We start from the raw sequence: 17,284 nt of genomic DNA on the forward strand, positions 1-17,284 counted from the left end.
GGGCACACTGGAGAGGAATCCCCTCTCCTCGCGCACCCCAAAACAATGGTCTCTTGCCTCTTAGGCAGTTCCAGACTTTTCCCTGGACTCCTTCCTGGCTAGCTGTGGTGCACTAGCCCCCATCAGGCTGTGTTCATGCAGCCAACCCCAGTCCTCTTCCTGGGATCTGACCTCTGAAGCCCAAGCCTCAGCTCCCAGTCCCCACACCCCCGAGCAGGTGAGCAGACAAGCATCTCAGGTTGGTGAGTGCTGGTTGGCACCAATCCTCTGTGTGGGAATCTCTCCACTTTGCCCTCTGCACCCCTGTTCCTGCACTCTCCTCCATGGCTCCAAAGCTTCCCCCCTGCCATCCACCGTCTCTGCCAGTGAAGGGGCTTCCTAGTGTGTGGAAACTTTTCTCCTTCACAGCTCCCTCCCAGAGGTGCAGGTCCCATCCCTATTCTTTTGTCTCTGTTTTTCCTTTTTTGTTTTGCCCTACCCAGGTACATGGGGATTTTTTTGCCTTTTGGGAATCGTGAGGTCTTCTGGTAGTGTTCAGTAGGTGTCTCTAGGAGTTGTTCCACATGTAGAGGTATTTCTGATGTATTTGTGGGGAGGAAGGTGATCTCCATATCTTATTCCTCTGCAATCTTGAAAGTCCCCCCAAAAGACTGTAGACTTCTGATTGATGGACCGCTTGGTGTTTGAGCAGCTAACCTCCCAGAAGTTCTCAGTCTCATTTAGGTCTATTACAAATTTGTTTAAACCTTTTGTCCATAATGCTAATTTCTTCCCAGAAGGATGTTGCAAATTATGTAGCTCAAAAAGTTCTCTACCAAACCATGTTTAAAAATAATTTTTCCTTTGGCATAGAGAAAGGTCAGTGTTTGGATCTGGGTGTGAATTTCAGCCAAGGGACTTCCTCAGGTAACTTAACCTCCAAGAGTTTCGATTTGCTTCTCTACTGAAGGAGACTAATAATCTTTATTTCGCCTGGGTTGTTGTGGGAATAATAGGAGTCAATTAAAGACATCTAGCACAAAGTCTGGGATCTTGAAAGTGCTCAGTAAATGCTAGCTCTCTTCTTCCTCTGTGGGCCTATGATGCAACTCATTTTCATTTTTTTGTATGCTCTCTCTAAGAATAGCCAAGCATTGTGCTCTCAAAAAATAATTTCGAATTGAATTATTTACTCTAGAAGCAGCTTTACCATCTTAAATACAAAAGAAGAAAAAGGACAATATAAGCTGTTTGCTGTGTCACCAGCAAAAGATGGAAGGTGTTATGACAATTATGACTGAATTTTTATAAAAGTGAAACGATCAAAATATAAATAATTGACAATAGCCCATATTTCGTGCAGAAAAATATACAGTATCTTTATACAATGTAAGCCAAGAACTTTGTCTACAAAGTTCCCTATGTATAACAACAAACAGAATGTTGAAAAAAATGGGTTATTATAATTTATTATACTCAAAATGAATTAAACTTAGACCACTTACAAATTATACCTCAGTTAATTTGTACAACACTGCCATAAAGACAATTTTTCTATTCTTGTTTTTAAGTTGTGAAAACAAAGGCTTATCATTGTTTAGTCATTTGTCGAAGGTCACACAATTAGAAAAGAATATAGGCAACTCTCAAACACAGAACATTTGTACCCCACGCCATGCTCTTTCTCCAGCACCACATTGCCATTCCTAGATGGTCTTTTGAGGGTCATTATAACTTGATCAAGAAGATAAATTGTATTTATTATAAAAGTAAGTTAGTAATTTCTTATATTGTTGTCATCATTCATCTATGGTGCTAAGTACTGTTCTAAGTATCCAGTTCTAGGGGGATGCTTATAAAGTGAGCAAATATTTAAGAGTTTTTTAAGGCTCTGCACTGGCCAATCAGAATGGATATAGACTTTAGTTCTGGAGCAGTTTCCTGGAGGCCAGCGCTGTTCCAGGGGTTAACTCTACATATACTTCATCCTGGTGAAGGTTTCCTAGGGAAGAAGGGCCAGCCTGTGAGGAGTATGTCACCCTTAGAGGGTTCAGTTATGAATCGGTTTTCTTCTTTTTTCTGTCATATATGAACAGCCTATATGGCTATATCTCTGAGTATCAGAGATATATCAGTCCTAAGTATACTTCTTAAGAAAAATACTTTGGATGGGATTACCTAAATTGCAACAGTGACTATTTATGAATGGTGGAATTGTAGGTGACTTCTGTTCTTTACAGTTTAATTCACTCATTCAGCATACATTTATTGAAAGCCTAGTAAATGGCAGGCCCTCCTAGACTCCTGTATTTCAGAAGTGAATAATACAGGAGTTGTTCCAGTTATTTTTGTTGGTGTTACATTTATAATCAGAAAATGTTCAGCAGAGTTAAGTAAAGAAAGTATATCAAATAGTTGAATGGCAAGATGAGGAAAAGTCCTGAGAAAAATCAATCCAGAACTTTAAAAAGATTACATTGTATTTATAAAAAATATATGGCAAAATGCTGACAGCTTATTTTTGCAGACACCTAATTTTTTAGCAAATCAATTGAGAGTATCCATGTTAATGTGAACAAATGCTACTGAATGCGTATTTAATGTACAAATGCCAATACCATACTGACAGGGAGAGTTAGCTTAGAGAGACACATTACATCAAACTTAAGAGTCTGCTCTGGTCAAGACTGTAGTGAGAGTGCTCCTATTTTAATATAGCACGGTGCTATTTATGTGTAGCTTCTTCTTTCTAAATGAAATTGCTTAGGGGGAAAAATATGAAGTCTGATTTCAGAAATTGGTGAAGATTTTCAGTGATTATCGTTCAAATGCTGGCTTTCCCATGTTCTTAGAACTCAGATGCTTGTTATTTTATTTCTTACTTAGTGTTTTTAGAGAGAGAGAAGGAGAGGGAAATTGGAAGTAAAGTTAGAGAGAGATTCCATGTCCTTAGACAAAGAGGAAATTTAACAATACAAGTAGGTCTTGACTAGCCGGTTCTACAACTAACCAGTTGAGGCTGTGTCAAGTACAGTTCAGCCCAAATATTCAAACTCTGCTGTTTCACACATATGTATAGGCTCTTTATATTGATTAGTCTACTAATCAATAGTCTACTAGATACTCATGCAAAAAACTCTACTAACTGTATTGCTGTAAGGCGTTAACCAGAAAATCAGTAACTTACCCTAGGCAGGGAAATTTAAAATGTCCCACATTCATGGTCCTTCTATTAATTGTAGATCCTGTTTAGTGAGGTTTCTATTTCTAACTCACGTACAGTGATGTTGCAATACCACGTGGGGAAAGCACATTACGCTTGCAGATGTTGCTGAAAACAAATCTAGGGAATGGGGGATTCTTTAGTAGTTCTTGGGTGTTGTACAAATTGGCTATGGCAGAGAGGTTGCTCTGATATACCCTCATTTCAGATGGGTCTCCTTTTGAGAAAGCTCTAAATTTTTATCTCTTCTGATGAAAACAATACTTGGAGTTCTTTTTTGGGCTCCATATTCAGACATACTTAACTTCATTTGTGTTCGGAATTGACCACTTGCCTGTGTTGCCCCTCTCATTAGCCACTCCCCCACCTGGAAGTACAGTGAAGTAGTTTTTAAAACTTTTTAAACAATAATTATTTTTCCAAATAAAATTGAACATGATTGCTCAATATATATATTAAAAAAGGGGATTCTCTCTTTCTTCCAATGTCTTTAGTGAAATTCCACAGAGCATAATTTGAAAACCTCTAGAATAATACAAAAAACACTCCCCCAGGGGTTAGTCACAATCACTGAATTCGATTCAGTAATTCAGTTCAATTTAACAAACTTTTATTGAGCATTTTCAGTGTGCCAAGCACTAAAAACGCTAAGGAAAAAAGGGCCTCAAGAAACTTACCTTCAAGTGTGGGGAAAAGCAGGTACAGAAAAAAGTGTAATAAAGTGTTGTGGATGCTTTGGCAGATTTCTGGACAAGGTCAGTGATGTATGTCAGTGACTCTGGGCCTTGCTTTCTGTGAATTTAAAATAACTTGGAACAAACTACATACAGAATCTTACCTCTCTTACATGCTTGACCCTGTGATTCTGTTACTCTGTGCCATTGACTTTAGATCACAGAGGAAAGCCACTGGAAATGGACATGAGAAATGGAAGTACAAGGGATGGATGCAGCATGTGCATCTTTGAAATTTTTGTAACGTTGAGAAAAGTATGTCATTATAGTCAGAGAGGTAGGAGTGAAAAAATAAATACAATGCATAGTTGCTAAGGAACAGAATTATGGGGTATCATCTTCAGATTTTCCAAAATACTCTCTACCTCCATTGATGCACATGAAGCCCTGCTTTCCCCTGACAACACAGTTCCCTTTTGCACTGAAGGCCTCTTATCTCCAGCTTCATCTCCAACCCAGTAGGTCTTGACTAGCCTACTAGGTCTTGACTAGGTCAAGATCATGCTATTGTAACAAAAATATCTGCTTATTTATTCCAATAAAAAGAATCACTCTTGGACTTCCCTGGTGGCGCAGTGGTTAATAATCTGCCTGACAATGCAGGAGACACGGTTTCGAGCCCTGGTCTGGGAAGATCCCACATGCCATGGAGAAGTTAAGCCCATGCGCCACAACTACTGAGCCTTAGCTCTAGAGCCCACGAGCCACAACTACTGAGCCCGTGTGCCACAACTACTGAAGCCCGCGCTCTAGGGCCTGTGCTTCACAACGAGAAGCCACCGAATTGAGAAGCACGTGCACTGCAACGAAGAATAACCCCCGCTCGCCACAACTAGAGAAAGCCCGCATGCAGCAACGAAGACCCCATGCAGCAAAAATAAATAAATTAAATAAATAAATTTATTTTAAAAAATCACTCTCCATCAGGAGTGCATGCTGATAGCAGTTGCACAGATAGGGAGAAGAGGGTAAGGGAAAAAACATTCCAGCTGTATAAATTTAATACAAATGTAGTTAATTTTAATTATTTAATAATAGGATGTGAATGCATCAATACAAGAAGAAAGGCAATGATGACAGAGTGGGATATGGTCAGGTAAAGAATTGTAATAATAATATTATTATTATTATTTATAGCCACAGTCTTCCTGGAGTTTTGGAAAAGGAGAAGAAGTACACTGACCTATACTTGGGACCTTATTGAATGGGAAGAAGAGGAGGTAAGATGTTAAGAAACCAGGAGATAAGGAAACTGGAATAACATATGGTACAGAAAATCATTCACTGTCCTTAATGTCCAAGCAGGAAGCAGCTAAACACCATCAATTTTTTTTTTTTTTTTTGCGGTACGCGGGCCCCTCACCGTTGTGGCCTCTCCCGTTGCGGAGCACAGGCTCCGGACGCGCAGGCTCAGCGGCCATGGCCCACGGGCCCAGCCGCTCCGCGGCATGTGGGATCCTCCCGGACCGGGGCACGAACGCGTGTCACCTGCATTGGCAGGTGGACTCTCAACCACTGCGCCACCAGGGAAGCCCCACCATTCAATTTTTACTTGACTTTTTTTTACTAACAAGATTCTTATTTTATGAAGACAGTAAAGATCAATGATGAAATGTGTAATTTTTTCAAAGCACTTCTATGATGTTTCCTTAAATTGCATTAGTGGAAAACTGTGCTAATTAAAATATAGTTTAGGGTTAAATAAACCCTAAAATAACTTTCATCTAATTTTTTATAATTTGCTTCTTTGCCAAGACTTGATATAAAAATAGGTCAGATTCCAGAAATGTATTAAATATTGGATTTTTTGAAAATTTGTGACAGATACTTAGTTAACTTTAGTTTTTCTCATAGGAAACACTTCGTCCCCAGTTTGAAGCAAAGTATTACAAGATGGAGAGAGTGAATCCCATCAGCGGAAAACCTGAGCCTCATCAGCCTTCCTCAGACAAAGTCACTCGGCTTCTTGTTTCTATCTCAGGAATATTCTTCATGGTAAAGTATAATCATAAATCTCAGAATGTGGGATTCCAGGTTTAGAAAGACGTTCTAGGATACCAACTCATTTTGTGACCCCGAGGCTGTAAGAAACTATCCTGTTCAGTACCTTGGTAGTGCATACATACTATTAAACAAAATAAAAATCACAGCAGGTCACAGAATAATTACAAAGGGAGTTTGTGCATATCCCTAAATAAAACACTCTTTGGGAGAAACAAAGATCATCTAAGATAAAATGGAAATTACATGATCATCCTAAAATTAGATGTTTTGTTTTAAAACCAAGCATTCATGTGAAAGTGGAGATTTGAACAGCATATCCCACTGAAACAACTGAATCTTATACCATTTATTTTGACTCTAATGAAAGTTAGTTCCATAAAGGAAATTTTAAATTTACATATGCTTTCTTGGAAAAGTACATTTCTTTAGCTTTTGGGGTCAGTGTATTGGATCCATGGTGTTGCTTTTGTTTTGTTAATGACGCACAGTGTGGATGTCTCCTCTGGTCTCCCATATTGTAGATTTCTCTGGTGATCACTGCAGTGTTTGCAGTCGTGGTGTATCGCCTGATTGTCATGGAACAGTTTGCATCATTCAAGTGGAATTTCATCAAACAACACTGGCAGTTTGCAACTTCTGCTGCTGCAGTCTGTATCAATTTTGTGATCATTATGGCACTGAATCTTGTAAGTGTTTACAAATTTTTCAATAGGTGTACAAGGGGTGGGTAAAGGAGAGGACTGTGTTTCCTTTATACTTGGACTGGACTTACAGGGAGCCAGAATAAGACCTAGTATCATTTCTGGCAAAGACAATTTGGCTCAACAGAAAATATTTCATTTATGTGGTTTACATGATGGAATTTTAAAAAATTAAAATCGATAGTCGTATCGCCTTCCTTGCTCTTTGGGTTTATAGTTTAGTTTAGCGACAACTTCCACTCGAGGATCTAGTGTGTGCTAGAAATGCTGCTATGCTCTTTTCATTCAGGTAAGGGATTGTTTGGATTAGAAAGCCATTCCAACAAACTCAACCTCAGAGGAGAATTTATTGGAAAGATATAGGAAATTCTGTTTGAAAGTGTAGCCTTGTTATCTCCAAGACCTCATGTGAAATGGAAAACAGTCAGACAGCTACTCCATTTTTATTCCTCTGGGACTAAGTTTTTTTTCCCTTCCTTCCCTCCCTCCCTCTTCCTGTTTTTCTCTCCCTCTCTCTATCTTCTTTCCCTCTCTCTTTCTCTTTTCCTTTCTTTCTACCTCTTTTCCCAATGATTCTATTTGTATATCTGCTCCATTCTATCAGGAAGAGATTATCTGCCTCCCCATGGCCTCCCTTTCAGAGTCTGGTATACTGTTGCATTGCTATGCTTTTGTTATTTTCATTGGCTCTAAATTCATGACCATGTTGGTCAATTTCTGCAGTTTATTTAACTTAGATCATCCAGTGTTTCAATGTGCTAGTTTCTCAGAGAGAGCATCTGATTTGTTCAACTTCACATATTCCAAGTGACTTATGAACCAAATGTCTATGGCTGCGAGGACAATATTATGATTAGGTCTACCTCTTCAGCAAGATCTGTGGATGGGGCCCCATTTTCTGAAGACAGGAGGCACTTACTGGCACATTTAGAATAATATCTTTCCTTTAACTCTTCCAACACCACCACAAGGTCAATATTTTCTCCATTTAGTAAATGAGGAAGCTGAAATTCAGAGAGCTTAAATAACTCGTCCCGGATTATGCATATAGTAAGTGTTAGTGCTTATATATTTACATGGTGAGATAATTCATATAGAGGGCTGACCAATACACAAACAATGATATTGATAACATAAACAGGTAATACGCATTTGGTTCCAAACGTGGATTGATACTGACGTTACATGGTTAGTCGGGAGGAACTGGAACCATTTACTATTTAACTTTAAAATTATCAGAGATGTTCTTAAGAGAAAATAAATAGTCACTGAGAAATGGGTAAATATTAATGCAAGGACAATAGTTAATATTTTCTACTGGAGACTCCTTTCTTCAGGGTTAGGTTAATTTGCAGAAGAAGAACGTTGCTTACTGTATCTCCAAATAAGCCATACAGTATTTTAATTTATGCTTTTGACTCATAAAGTGAACAGTAAACATTGAAAAAAGACAGTGCTAGGATTGAGAGGCTTGTGTGGTAGCCTATATAAGGAAGTATATGTTGTGCATTGCACAAAGTCACCACATTGAAGGAGGAACCATTCACAGCAAGGACATTGTAGAGTTTTATATTTATGGTTTTTATATTAACTATTCTGGCAGATAGGGAAAGAAACTGTTTCTAACAAAACCAGTGTATTGTGGTGGTTTTCCAGTGGACAGAGGTTATTGTGGTTGATCTCATTATCTAAGGAAAAGGAAGCTAAGTGGTTAATGTATTCATTTCTAGGTAATACTAGCAATCAGCTAGTCTGATTTTAAACTGATCCAATTTCTTATCCTTAGTAAGTTGGTTGAATTTTAAATTTTAATATTATTTAAGTACATGGCATACAGTTACGGAAGAAGGATATACAATTTCACTTGATTTCCATTGGAACACACCTGCATTTTGAAGAGTGACAATAAAATGTTAATAGTGGTTATATCTCAGGATAATATTTGATTTAATATATATTTTTTCTGTTCATTCAAATATTTATCTCTATATGTAGGTTTTGATTTATAATCAGAAAAAAATACGTTTACTTTTAAAACATTCTACCATGATATAAAATTTGGAACAAATTACAATTGGGATGTACTTTATTTTTACTTTATATATGAGTTACCCATAAAACCGCAGCCACCTAGGTAGCAACTTTGGGTCATTTTTTAAATTTCGTCTTTCACCAAGTAAGGAACAGGCTTATCAATGATCAATGGCTAACATCCCAGGACACACACTCACACTCTCTCTATCTCTCTCTCTCTCTCCCCCCATCTGTTCCTTCTGTTCTCATTTATGCTCTCTCCCTCTCCCCTGTCCCTCTGAACACTGCCCAGGCTTTCATCAGTTTGAATCGTCCATTCCTCAACTTAGTGTCCTGATAAAAATCCATTACTTTCTATCAGGCTGGCTGAAGTTTTCACTGATGTACCAGACTCCAGTTTTATATTATTCCAGGTGCTTCTCAATTCCCAGTCCCTTGAACTCTGATTCTGCTCTCCCTCCAATTTCTATCCTCGGTGATCACCCCTTCCCTAGAATCACAATTGACCCTCCAACATACATTCCTCTCTCTTATAGGTTCAGATACAACTTCTTCTCACCAAGTTTATATTTTTGATGAGGCTTAGTGTATTCTTTCTTCCAAAGTACTTGCATTTACAGACAACAAAAACCTCTGTAGACAGGTAAGGATAGTACTATTTTTATCATAGAAACCATCCTTTGAGATCCTTAAAATCCCACTAGCTCTACTTCATTAAATGCAAAAGCCCATGTAAGTGCCTAGTGCTATGAAATAAGCATCCATAGTTCCCAGGAGAAAACAGAGCTGACTTTCCTCTTTCTAAATGTTTATTTCTACTTGTTGAGCATTTTGGCTTTCAGATCCAGGGATTGTTAGAAGTGAAATAGACCATACAACTTCTCCTTTGCCCTTGCAACTAACTCAGGAGAAGATTTTAAAATGGATTTAGCATAAAAGAAGTGAATTACACAGCCAACTCACCAAATGTGAAAGGAATGTTATATTTCTCAGATTCAATCAGTGTAAAAAAAAATAATGCCCTTTTGAATTTATGCATTTCCTTCCCGCCCAGGATGTTAAGGCACTTCACAGATTATTAAACGGCCCTTCTGACTCACCTGAACACACAGGATCAATTTAAGAGCTTAATCAGATAAGGATAGATTAACATCATTAATATCAAAATATCAGACTCTTTAAAAAAATATACCACCAAAAAGATTCACCTAGAACACCAAATGCTATCTTTTGTTATCTGCAGAACAACTCTAAATATACAGCTCATACAAATGTACTTTTCAAATGTACTCATACAAGTGTTTCTTAATAGCTTGACTTTGTGATCCCTGTGCTACCGTATTCCCCAAACGAGGGATTTGGACTCAGTTAAAATATCCTAGTAATCTAATACGCTTTTCAGCTATAAGCCATATACATGAAACTATGAAATGAGTGCATGGAAAAGTAGCTTAAATCAGCCAAATAATTTTTTAAAACTGAACTTTTCATGTTTAGTGTACACAGCCAGAAACCTTGCCATTCTTCATGCATTACTTTCGTCTCCTTCATCATATCAGTGACTGTTGTGAACTGTGCTTCCCTCTTATCCGTTCCCTGCTCCCCATCCTCACTTCTGCTTCCTTAGTTCAGCTGCTTGTCATTTCTAGCTCAGGCTATTGCCACAGCCTTCTAACTGGTTAGTCTTCCTGTCTCTATTCTCCACTCTTCCTATCTCCCTTTCACACCACTGCTGCAAGGGTCTTTCAAAATTACAAATCTGATCATCTTATTTTGTACTCAGATCTGTATAACAGGTTCCCATTGCCTCTGACATCAATGGCATGGGAGGGTCTCCATTATTTAAAGCCAGTTTTCCCTTCTCTCCTTGTTGGAGTTTGTGTCTTGCCCCCTCCCTGTCACACCCTGCAGTCCAGCCTATAGAACCACTTGTGCTTGCTCCCTGGCATTCTGCTATTTCACACCCATCTCTTGGTTCACAGTGCTTCCTCTATTGACCTTTTTTTTCTTTTTCTCTCCTTGAAGAATATCTCTTCATCTTTGAAAATTTCAGTTAAGGATCACTTCTTTCATAAAATTTGTTCTCGATCCCATATGTGGAATTAAAGAATCTCTTTGTGTCTGTTCTTCTCACAGGTGCTTGGACAGGTCTATTCTCCCTCCTTATCAGAGTCTCCTGATAGCATTAAACAATCTCTTTTGTGAATGCTCTTCTGCTACAGTGCTTGGGATATGCCTGTTCTCCAGCGATCAGGTTATAAATTCCTCATGAGCAGGGGCTGTAGCTTCCTCATGTTTATATCTCCAGGTCTTTGCCTAATGCCTAAAAGACATTTAGAATATATTCTTTCAATACATTTTAAATATTTTATTCTCCAGATATCCTAGCATTTCGAATATTGTATGTGCTCAAAGTCAGTTTTGTTACTGGAATTATATTTTCAGTCTTTCAAGTTTCCTGCCCGTGTTAATTTCATTCAAACTGACAATCAAAGGATATATATTCTCTAAGCTTTTAAAACAGGTGGATTGTGGCATTCCTACAAATATTTAATTTGGGAGAGAAATATGGATCAAGATAATAAAAATTTGATGACAGGCCCATCTTACAGATCATAAAAGTAACTTAAAGGATTGTTTCCTACTCTTATACTCATCAAATCACCTGAAACACTTTTGAAAAACTACAGATTCCTGAGTCTCATTCAGAATCTTCTTTGTAGGACTATGAAGTCTGTATTTAAAACAAAAAATTTCCCATAATGCTCTCCACGTGATTCTGATCCAGTTAGTCCACAAAATAGCATTACGAAATCAGTGATTTAAGGAGTTAAGGTGATTTTGATACACAGCCAAGATCAGAAATCACATCTTCCAAAGATAAATTGAAAATAATTTAACAATAACTAAAACTTCAAGTTATTATCTTTAACATCTTTTACCAGGCATATAGCTAAAAATCTACAAAGCCAGAATTTGAAACCAGGAGTTGCTCTTTACAAATCCCATCCTTTTTATTCTTTATTTTGCTGCCCCTCAAAATATAATGCTACCAGAGGTTAGCATTATAAGTAGCATGGTTAACCATCATTAGGAAATACTTCCAAAAAGATTTTGATAAAAATTTAAAATGTGCAGTTACTTAAGAAGTGTATATTCTTGTTGCTTGACAATCAAACCTCAATTAATCTAAGAATTATTTTAAGAATGAAAGTTCTCTGGTCTCATGATTAACATGTAATTTTTAAGAGAAAATAGAAACATCACAGCAGAAGTACTCTTGTACTTCTGGGATTAAGCCAATTAAACCATTTCAGCATTGTCAATAAAAGGATAAACTCCTTTTGGTATTCCTCCTCTCATTTTAAAGGCCATGTACCAGGCACAGAGCACACTATAACCAAAAGGAAGGAAAAAAAAAAAAAAGAAAGCCCTGAATACACTTGGCTATTGTGTATTCATGCTGGTTCTGGACTCTTCCACATTATTGATCCACTTCCATCTCTAAAGTCCAGAGAATACATTCCTATGTTTCCTTCATGGGCCTGATCCCCAAAGACCTCAAAATGTACCTGACTTTCCTCAACACCCGATTTCCACTGGTAATTACAATGCAAATAGGTTATTATGGAATAGGGTGGTTCAAAGTGTTAGACCACACATCTTAACCTCGAAAGGAAGCAATGCAAAATGACCATTTAATAAGAAGGTTAGCTTCTTTTTTTTTAAATGTATTTGTTTAGTTTTTTCATATGTATGTCCACGATTTCTAGAAATTCAAAAAGGAGGATTCCTGGAAAAGTGCAGACTCTTTTTGACTCTGCAAAAGTCTGTTTGGAGCTCCTTTTTACAAGGAAGTTTAGATTGTGAGCCTCTGACTCAGAGATAAAGAGCATTAAAACACGTGTACAACTCCTTAATTTGCCCCTTCACAACAACCTTGCTGTTTTTTCTCTGCCTTTGCCATTTTTTCCCACAACTGATTTCTGCATTGCACCCCAAAACAAAGCATTAGTAGGGAGATGACTTCTCAGCTCAGGATGAATTCTAAAGTCCTCACCATAGCCTACCAGGCCCTGAAAAGGTGTTTCCCTCTGAGATCTCTCTGACTCATCTCTTACTACCTTTACTGCCTCCACCCTTGTCCCTCTACCTTCCTTGTCCTTCACGAAGCACACCAAGCCCATGGCAGGCTCAGGCATTTGCACTTACAATTTCCGTGTCCCCCAGATACTGAGCTGCATCCCTGCTGGGTTCCCTCACTCCATGCAGCTCTCTGCTCAAATGCCACCTTCTTGGAGAGGCTTCCCTGATCACCCTCTAAATAGCACGCTGTGCCACCACTACTCTCTACCCCTCGGGCTGCTTCATCTTTCCTCTTAGTACTTTGCATCTCCTGGCCAATTACATATTTCTTTGCCATCTGTCTCTGAGCACTGGAGTTTAAATTCCATGAAAGCAGAGACTATGTTTGGTTCACTGTTATTTGGTTCCCTGAATAGTACCTGACTCATTAGAAATTCCTAATAAATATTTTTAACCTAATATATATGACCACAGAATATCAGCTTACTGAATGCACTAGTGAATAATTTTTAAAAGCATAGGTTCCTCAATATGGTATTTTATATACTTTTTAAATTTTATTTTATTTATAAATGTTTTACACACACATATATTGCATATATATATATATAAAATGATGTATATTTATGTAGTATATACATATACTACATGTATATAATGTAGTAACCAGAACAATTGACCCTGAATCCCCTTATTCTCTCCTCCCCCAAGTACATATCCATTCTAACACACACGCACACACACACACACACACACACACACACACAACTTGCTGTGTCAATGTGATTGCTGTAATACACCATCCAGTTGGTTATATTTGAATTGTGGTTTCTTCCTACACTTTGTGGGTGAGTTAACATGTCACTCTGCATGGACTGATTTTGTAACTCATCATCATGATGATGCCAATGGGCATTTGGGCCTTGGGTGATGCAGGCTGTTCACTACCTCAGACAGCTTTCCAAGAGCAATATATCCAGGGGTGGCACAACATCTTCTGTGATTCATAACGTTCCTCCAAAGGTTATTAGGTTATTGTAATCCCTTGGGGCATCAGCTGCAGATATCATCATCGCAGGCTTACAGACAGGTCTATGTGCTAAGTATTAAGACAAAATCTGAAGTGGTTATGTGAGAAGGCACAGCATAGGTGGTGCAAGAGAGCCATGATACCAAATCCCGACTTTGCTACTTGCTTAGAAGTATTATCTCGGGTTAGGTGCTTAACATTCTAAACCTTAGTTTCCTGTTCTGTAAAATGGGAATCATAATACCTATTTGATAATATTGTTGTAAGGACACATATAAATAATAGTATCTATAAAACACTGTTTGGCACCAAATACTCTAAATGGCAGTTATTTAAATAAGATTTTCTCTCAGTCCCCATGAGGACACTTAATTCAGTGCCTGAGGCATAGGAGCTACTCAAGTACTATTTGCTGATTGATAAGGCTGTCTTCCAATACTCTCTGGAGACCCTTCTCTAATCATCTTAGTTGATAAATGGGGCATGGAAAAGAACAAAGTCAGGATAACTTTGGTGCTCATGAATTCAAGCTAATCGGGTCCTAAAATTTGGAAATGATTACTTGAGTGTACAGTTAAAAAAAAAAAAACTGCACCAGGGGTAGAATGAGACTATTGTACTCAATATAATCTTTTTGTCTCAAGATAACACTTTAAATCTTAGGAAGAGATGGATTGAATCATGGTCAAGATGTATAATCATAATAGTTCTATTGAAAGAACAGTCAGGGAAGGTGAACAACTTTTCAAGTGTCCAGACACCTTTTTGATTTTGCATGCCAATAGGCAGGGTTATTGGAATTTATAATCTAAAGAATAATTTGTTGAATTGTGGGGTTATGTAGTCATATTTACATACACACACATCACCCTTCTGTCTATAGTAAATATACATTTCCAACTATATTTACTTGGAATATTGTGAAATATGTTTTCTTTCCTTGAGTCTGTATGAGTGGTACACAGAGTACGGTGGGGCAAGGAGAAGGTGGCAGAATATAAAAAATGTTATAAAAATCTATTGTGCATGTGACTTACAGATTCAACAGGTCTGACTAGTGAATCTTGTTTTAAATAACCACCAAACCAGCTTTGTTCTTTAGGAATGCAACTTTGCCCACTGTCTTTGTCATAGTTTGGAAAATTCTTTATCAATAGTAAAGAAGACATTCTTCCACTTAACCTTCCAGTGTAGTGAAAAGCACATATAATTTGATTATTAAATCCCAGGTCAGCCATTAACTAGTTGAATGTCTTTGGGGTTTTTTTAAGTCTCATTTCTTTGATTTATAGAGTGGAAATAAAGATAGCTAGCAGAAAAGATGTTATTGCAGAAATCAAGTGTGTCTGTATATATACACATATTTACAACACATTTTTATTACATGCATTTTGTGTGTATGTGTATATATAAAGCACTGTAGAGTAAGATTTAAAACTTGCTTCTGCTTAATTAAAAATGTAGCCACTATGTAGAATATACTTTAGATGTTTCTTGAATAGTGTAAATAACAGCCTTTTCTAAAAGAAAATAATAACATTAACTATTTGTTTTCTTTTATTACAGGCTTATGAAAAAATTGCTTACCTTCTCACTAATTTAGGTAAGTCCATTTTTCTTCACTCTTTAGTAACATGGGCATATTATTCTGCACTTGCTTTACACACTTTAGCATTTTTTATATGTTTTTTATATCAACTTTAGTTATATAATTGTCAATAAAAGTGAAAGAAGGGGCGTAGGAAGTTGGACTACATCACATAACTATAGAGAGGCAATGTGTATAGTTACAAAATCTTACTAGACAAACCTAGTTCTCCCTACTTGGAATTGCTTTTTTCCACCACCTTTTCAGCTCTTCGTGATTTTCGCCCCCAATATTTATTTTTATCAAAGTGTCATATTATATGTACGCAGTTTAAAAGGCAAAAGATTATTAAGAGATTTATAATAAACACCAGTCCTTTGCCACATTACCCATTCTTATTTTCCGTATCCCTGAGGGACGGCTTTTTAGCATTTTATCAATTAATTTCTTCTGTTATTTTCTACCCTGTTTCTAAACTGTATGCCATTCTTGGGTTTTCCAGCTTTGGGAAGTGATTGCCTTCCCATCATAAAGACAAGAACTTAAGTCTTTATTCCCTGCAGTGTTCTGTCCCCGCACACTTTCCCATCCATCGCCGGCTAAAAACAGACTTAATTCCCCTCCTTCCAAACTAGTTGTACCAGCAGTTTTAGCCAAATGAATAATTAGTGTTCAAATCATTGTGTCTAGAGAACTATGTTCACATCTAAGGCATGGTGTGTACTGTGATCCTTCCTTTCTTACACAACCTTTATATTTTCATGAAGCTAATAACAGCACTTTTTTTGCTTAATTGTCTACACATACTTTCCTTAATTTATCCCAAACTTCCTGCCATAACTGTAAATTCTCTCTAAATACATTCAAAAACATCAAGTATTGCATTCATTTTATTTTCTTCTTAGAGTTATCCTCCCTGAACCACTGTCTACTCCAATCTTAATAGGTTACCCTCTGGGCTTGTGCTCAGCTGCATCTACACTTCCCTTCACCAGCACTGTGGGAATTCCTTTCACCTTTTCTCTGCTGGACATTACTTTATGGATCCTATGTTTCTTCTGTCTTAACTTAATTCCTTACTTTGCTACCTGGAAAGTAAATTTCTCAAAACCTTACATGTCAGAAAATGTTTTTTTTTCTATCCTCGAACTTAATTTTTGGTCCCCCAGTTCGGGGTACAAAATTTTTATTGCAGATTTGTTTGAGCAGTGATCTTTTATTGAGAACTCACCAGAGCCAAGGCACTGGGCTAAGCTAAACACTTCTCCTTCATTATTTTGTTTTATTGTCATCACAACTCTATGACAGTATGATCCCTAGTTTATGGATAAGAAAACCAAGATAGTTAAGTTAAATAAGTAGAATTTAAACTCAGAAGTGACAGACTCCATTGACTATGGTGGAGGAACTGTATGACTCTATTATGATATATCACTTTCGTTATAATGTATTTACAAATACAAGTAACAAGAGAAGGAACAGTGTGTACAGGGAAGAACTAGTTCCTAGTTCATCCTCTGGATGACATGATTACTTGGAAATTACATGACTATGAGCAAGTTTTCCCCTCTCTCCATTCCATTCTTCCTCCTTCTCCTCTTTCCTCTGTTCCTCCTCCTTTTTTTTTTGAGTCAGTTTCTTCACTGGTAAAATGAGAATGATAATACTTCCTGTTTCACCATTGTAGGTTGGCCGCCTGACACATGACAAGTGCTCCATAAATGGGAATGATCTTTTTCATCATTTCCATTGTTCTTTAAACCCACTGAGCTACAATTTCTTCAGTTGGGTAACAAAGCACTTGAACTACATTGTCTCAGAGGTTTCTTCCAGCTCTGATTCCTTACATTTATTAACTTTTAAAGTACTTTATACCCAAGATAGAAGCAAATCTAAGCAAGTGAT

General features: G+C 37.4%; 1 protein-coding gene across 1 annotated transcript in view; it reads left to right on the plus strand.

The window, feature by feature from the left end:
* The window catches only part of ANO3 (anoctamin 3), a 413,314-nt gene that overhangs the window by 368,666 nt on the left and 27,364 nt on the right, over window positions 1-17,284 (plus strand). Inside the window, 4 exon segments of the mRNA XM_029209693.1 lie at window positions 5,074-5,156; window positions 5,791-5,931; window positions 6,462-6,626; window positions 15,358-15,394. Coding sequence (XP_029065526.1) covers window positions 5,074-5,156; window positions 5,791-5,931; window positions 6,462-6,626; window positions 15,358-15,394 — 426 coding nt within the window.

This window comes from Monodon monoceros, unplaced genomic scaffold (assembly GCF_005190385.1).
Source record: "Monodon monoceros isolate NGI ecotype Baffin Bay Population unplaced genomic scaffold, NGI_Narwhal_1 Super_Scaffold_7, whole genome shotgun sequence".
Lineage (NCBI taxonomy): Eukaryota > Metazoa > Chordata > Mammalia > Artiodactyla > Monodontidae > Monodon > Monodon monoceros.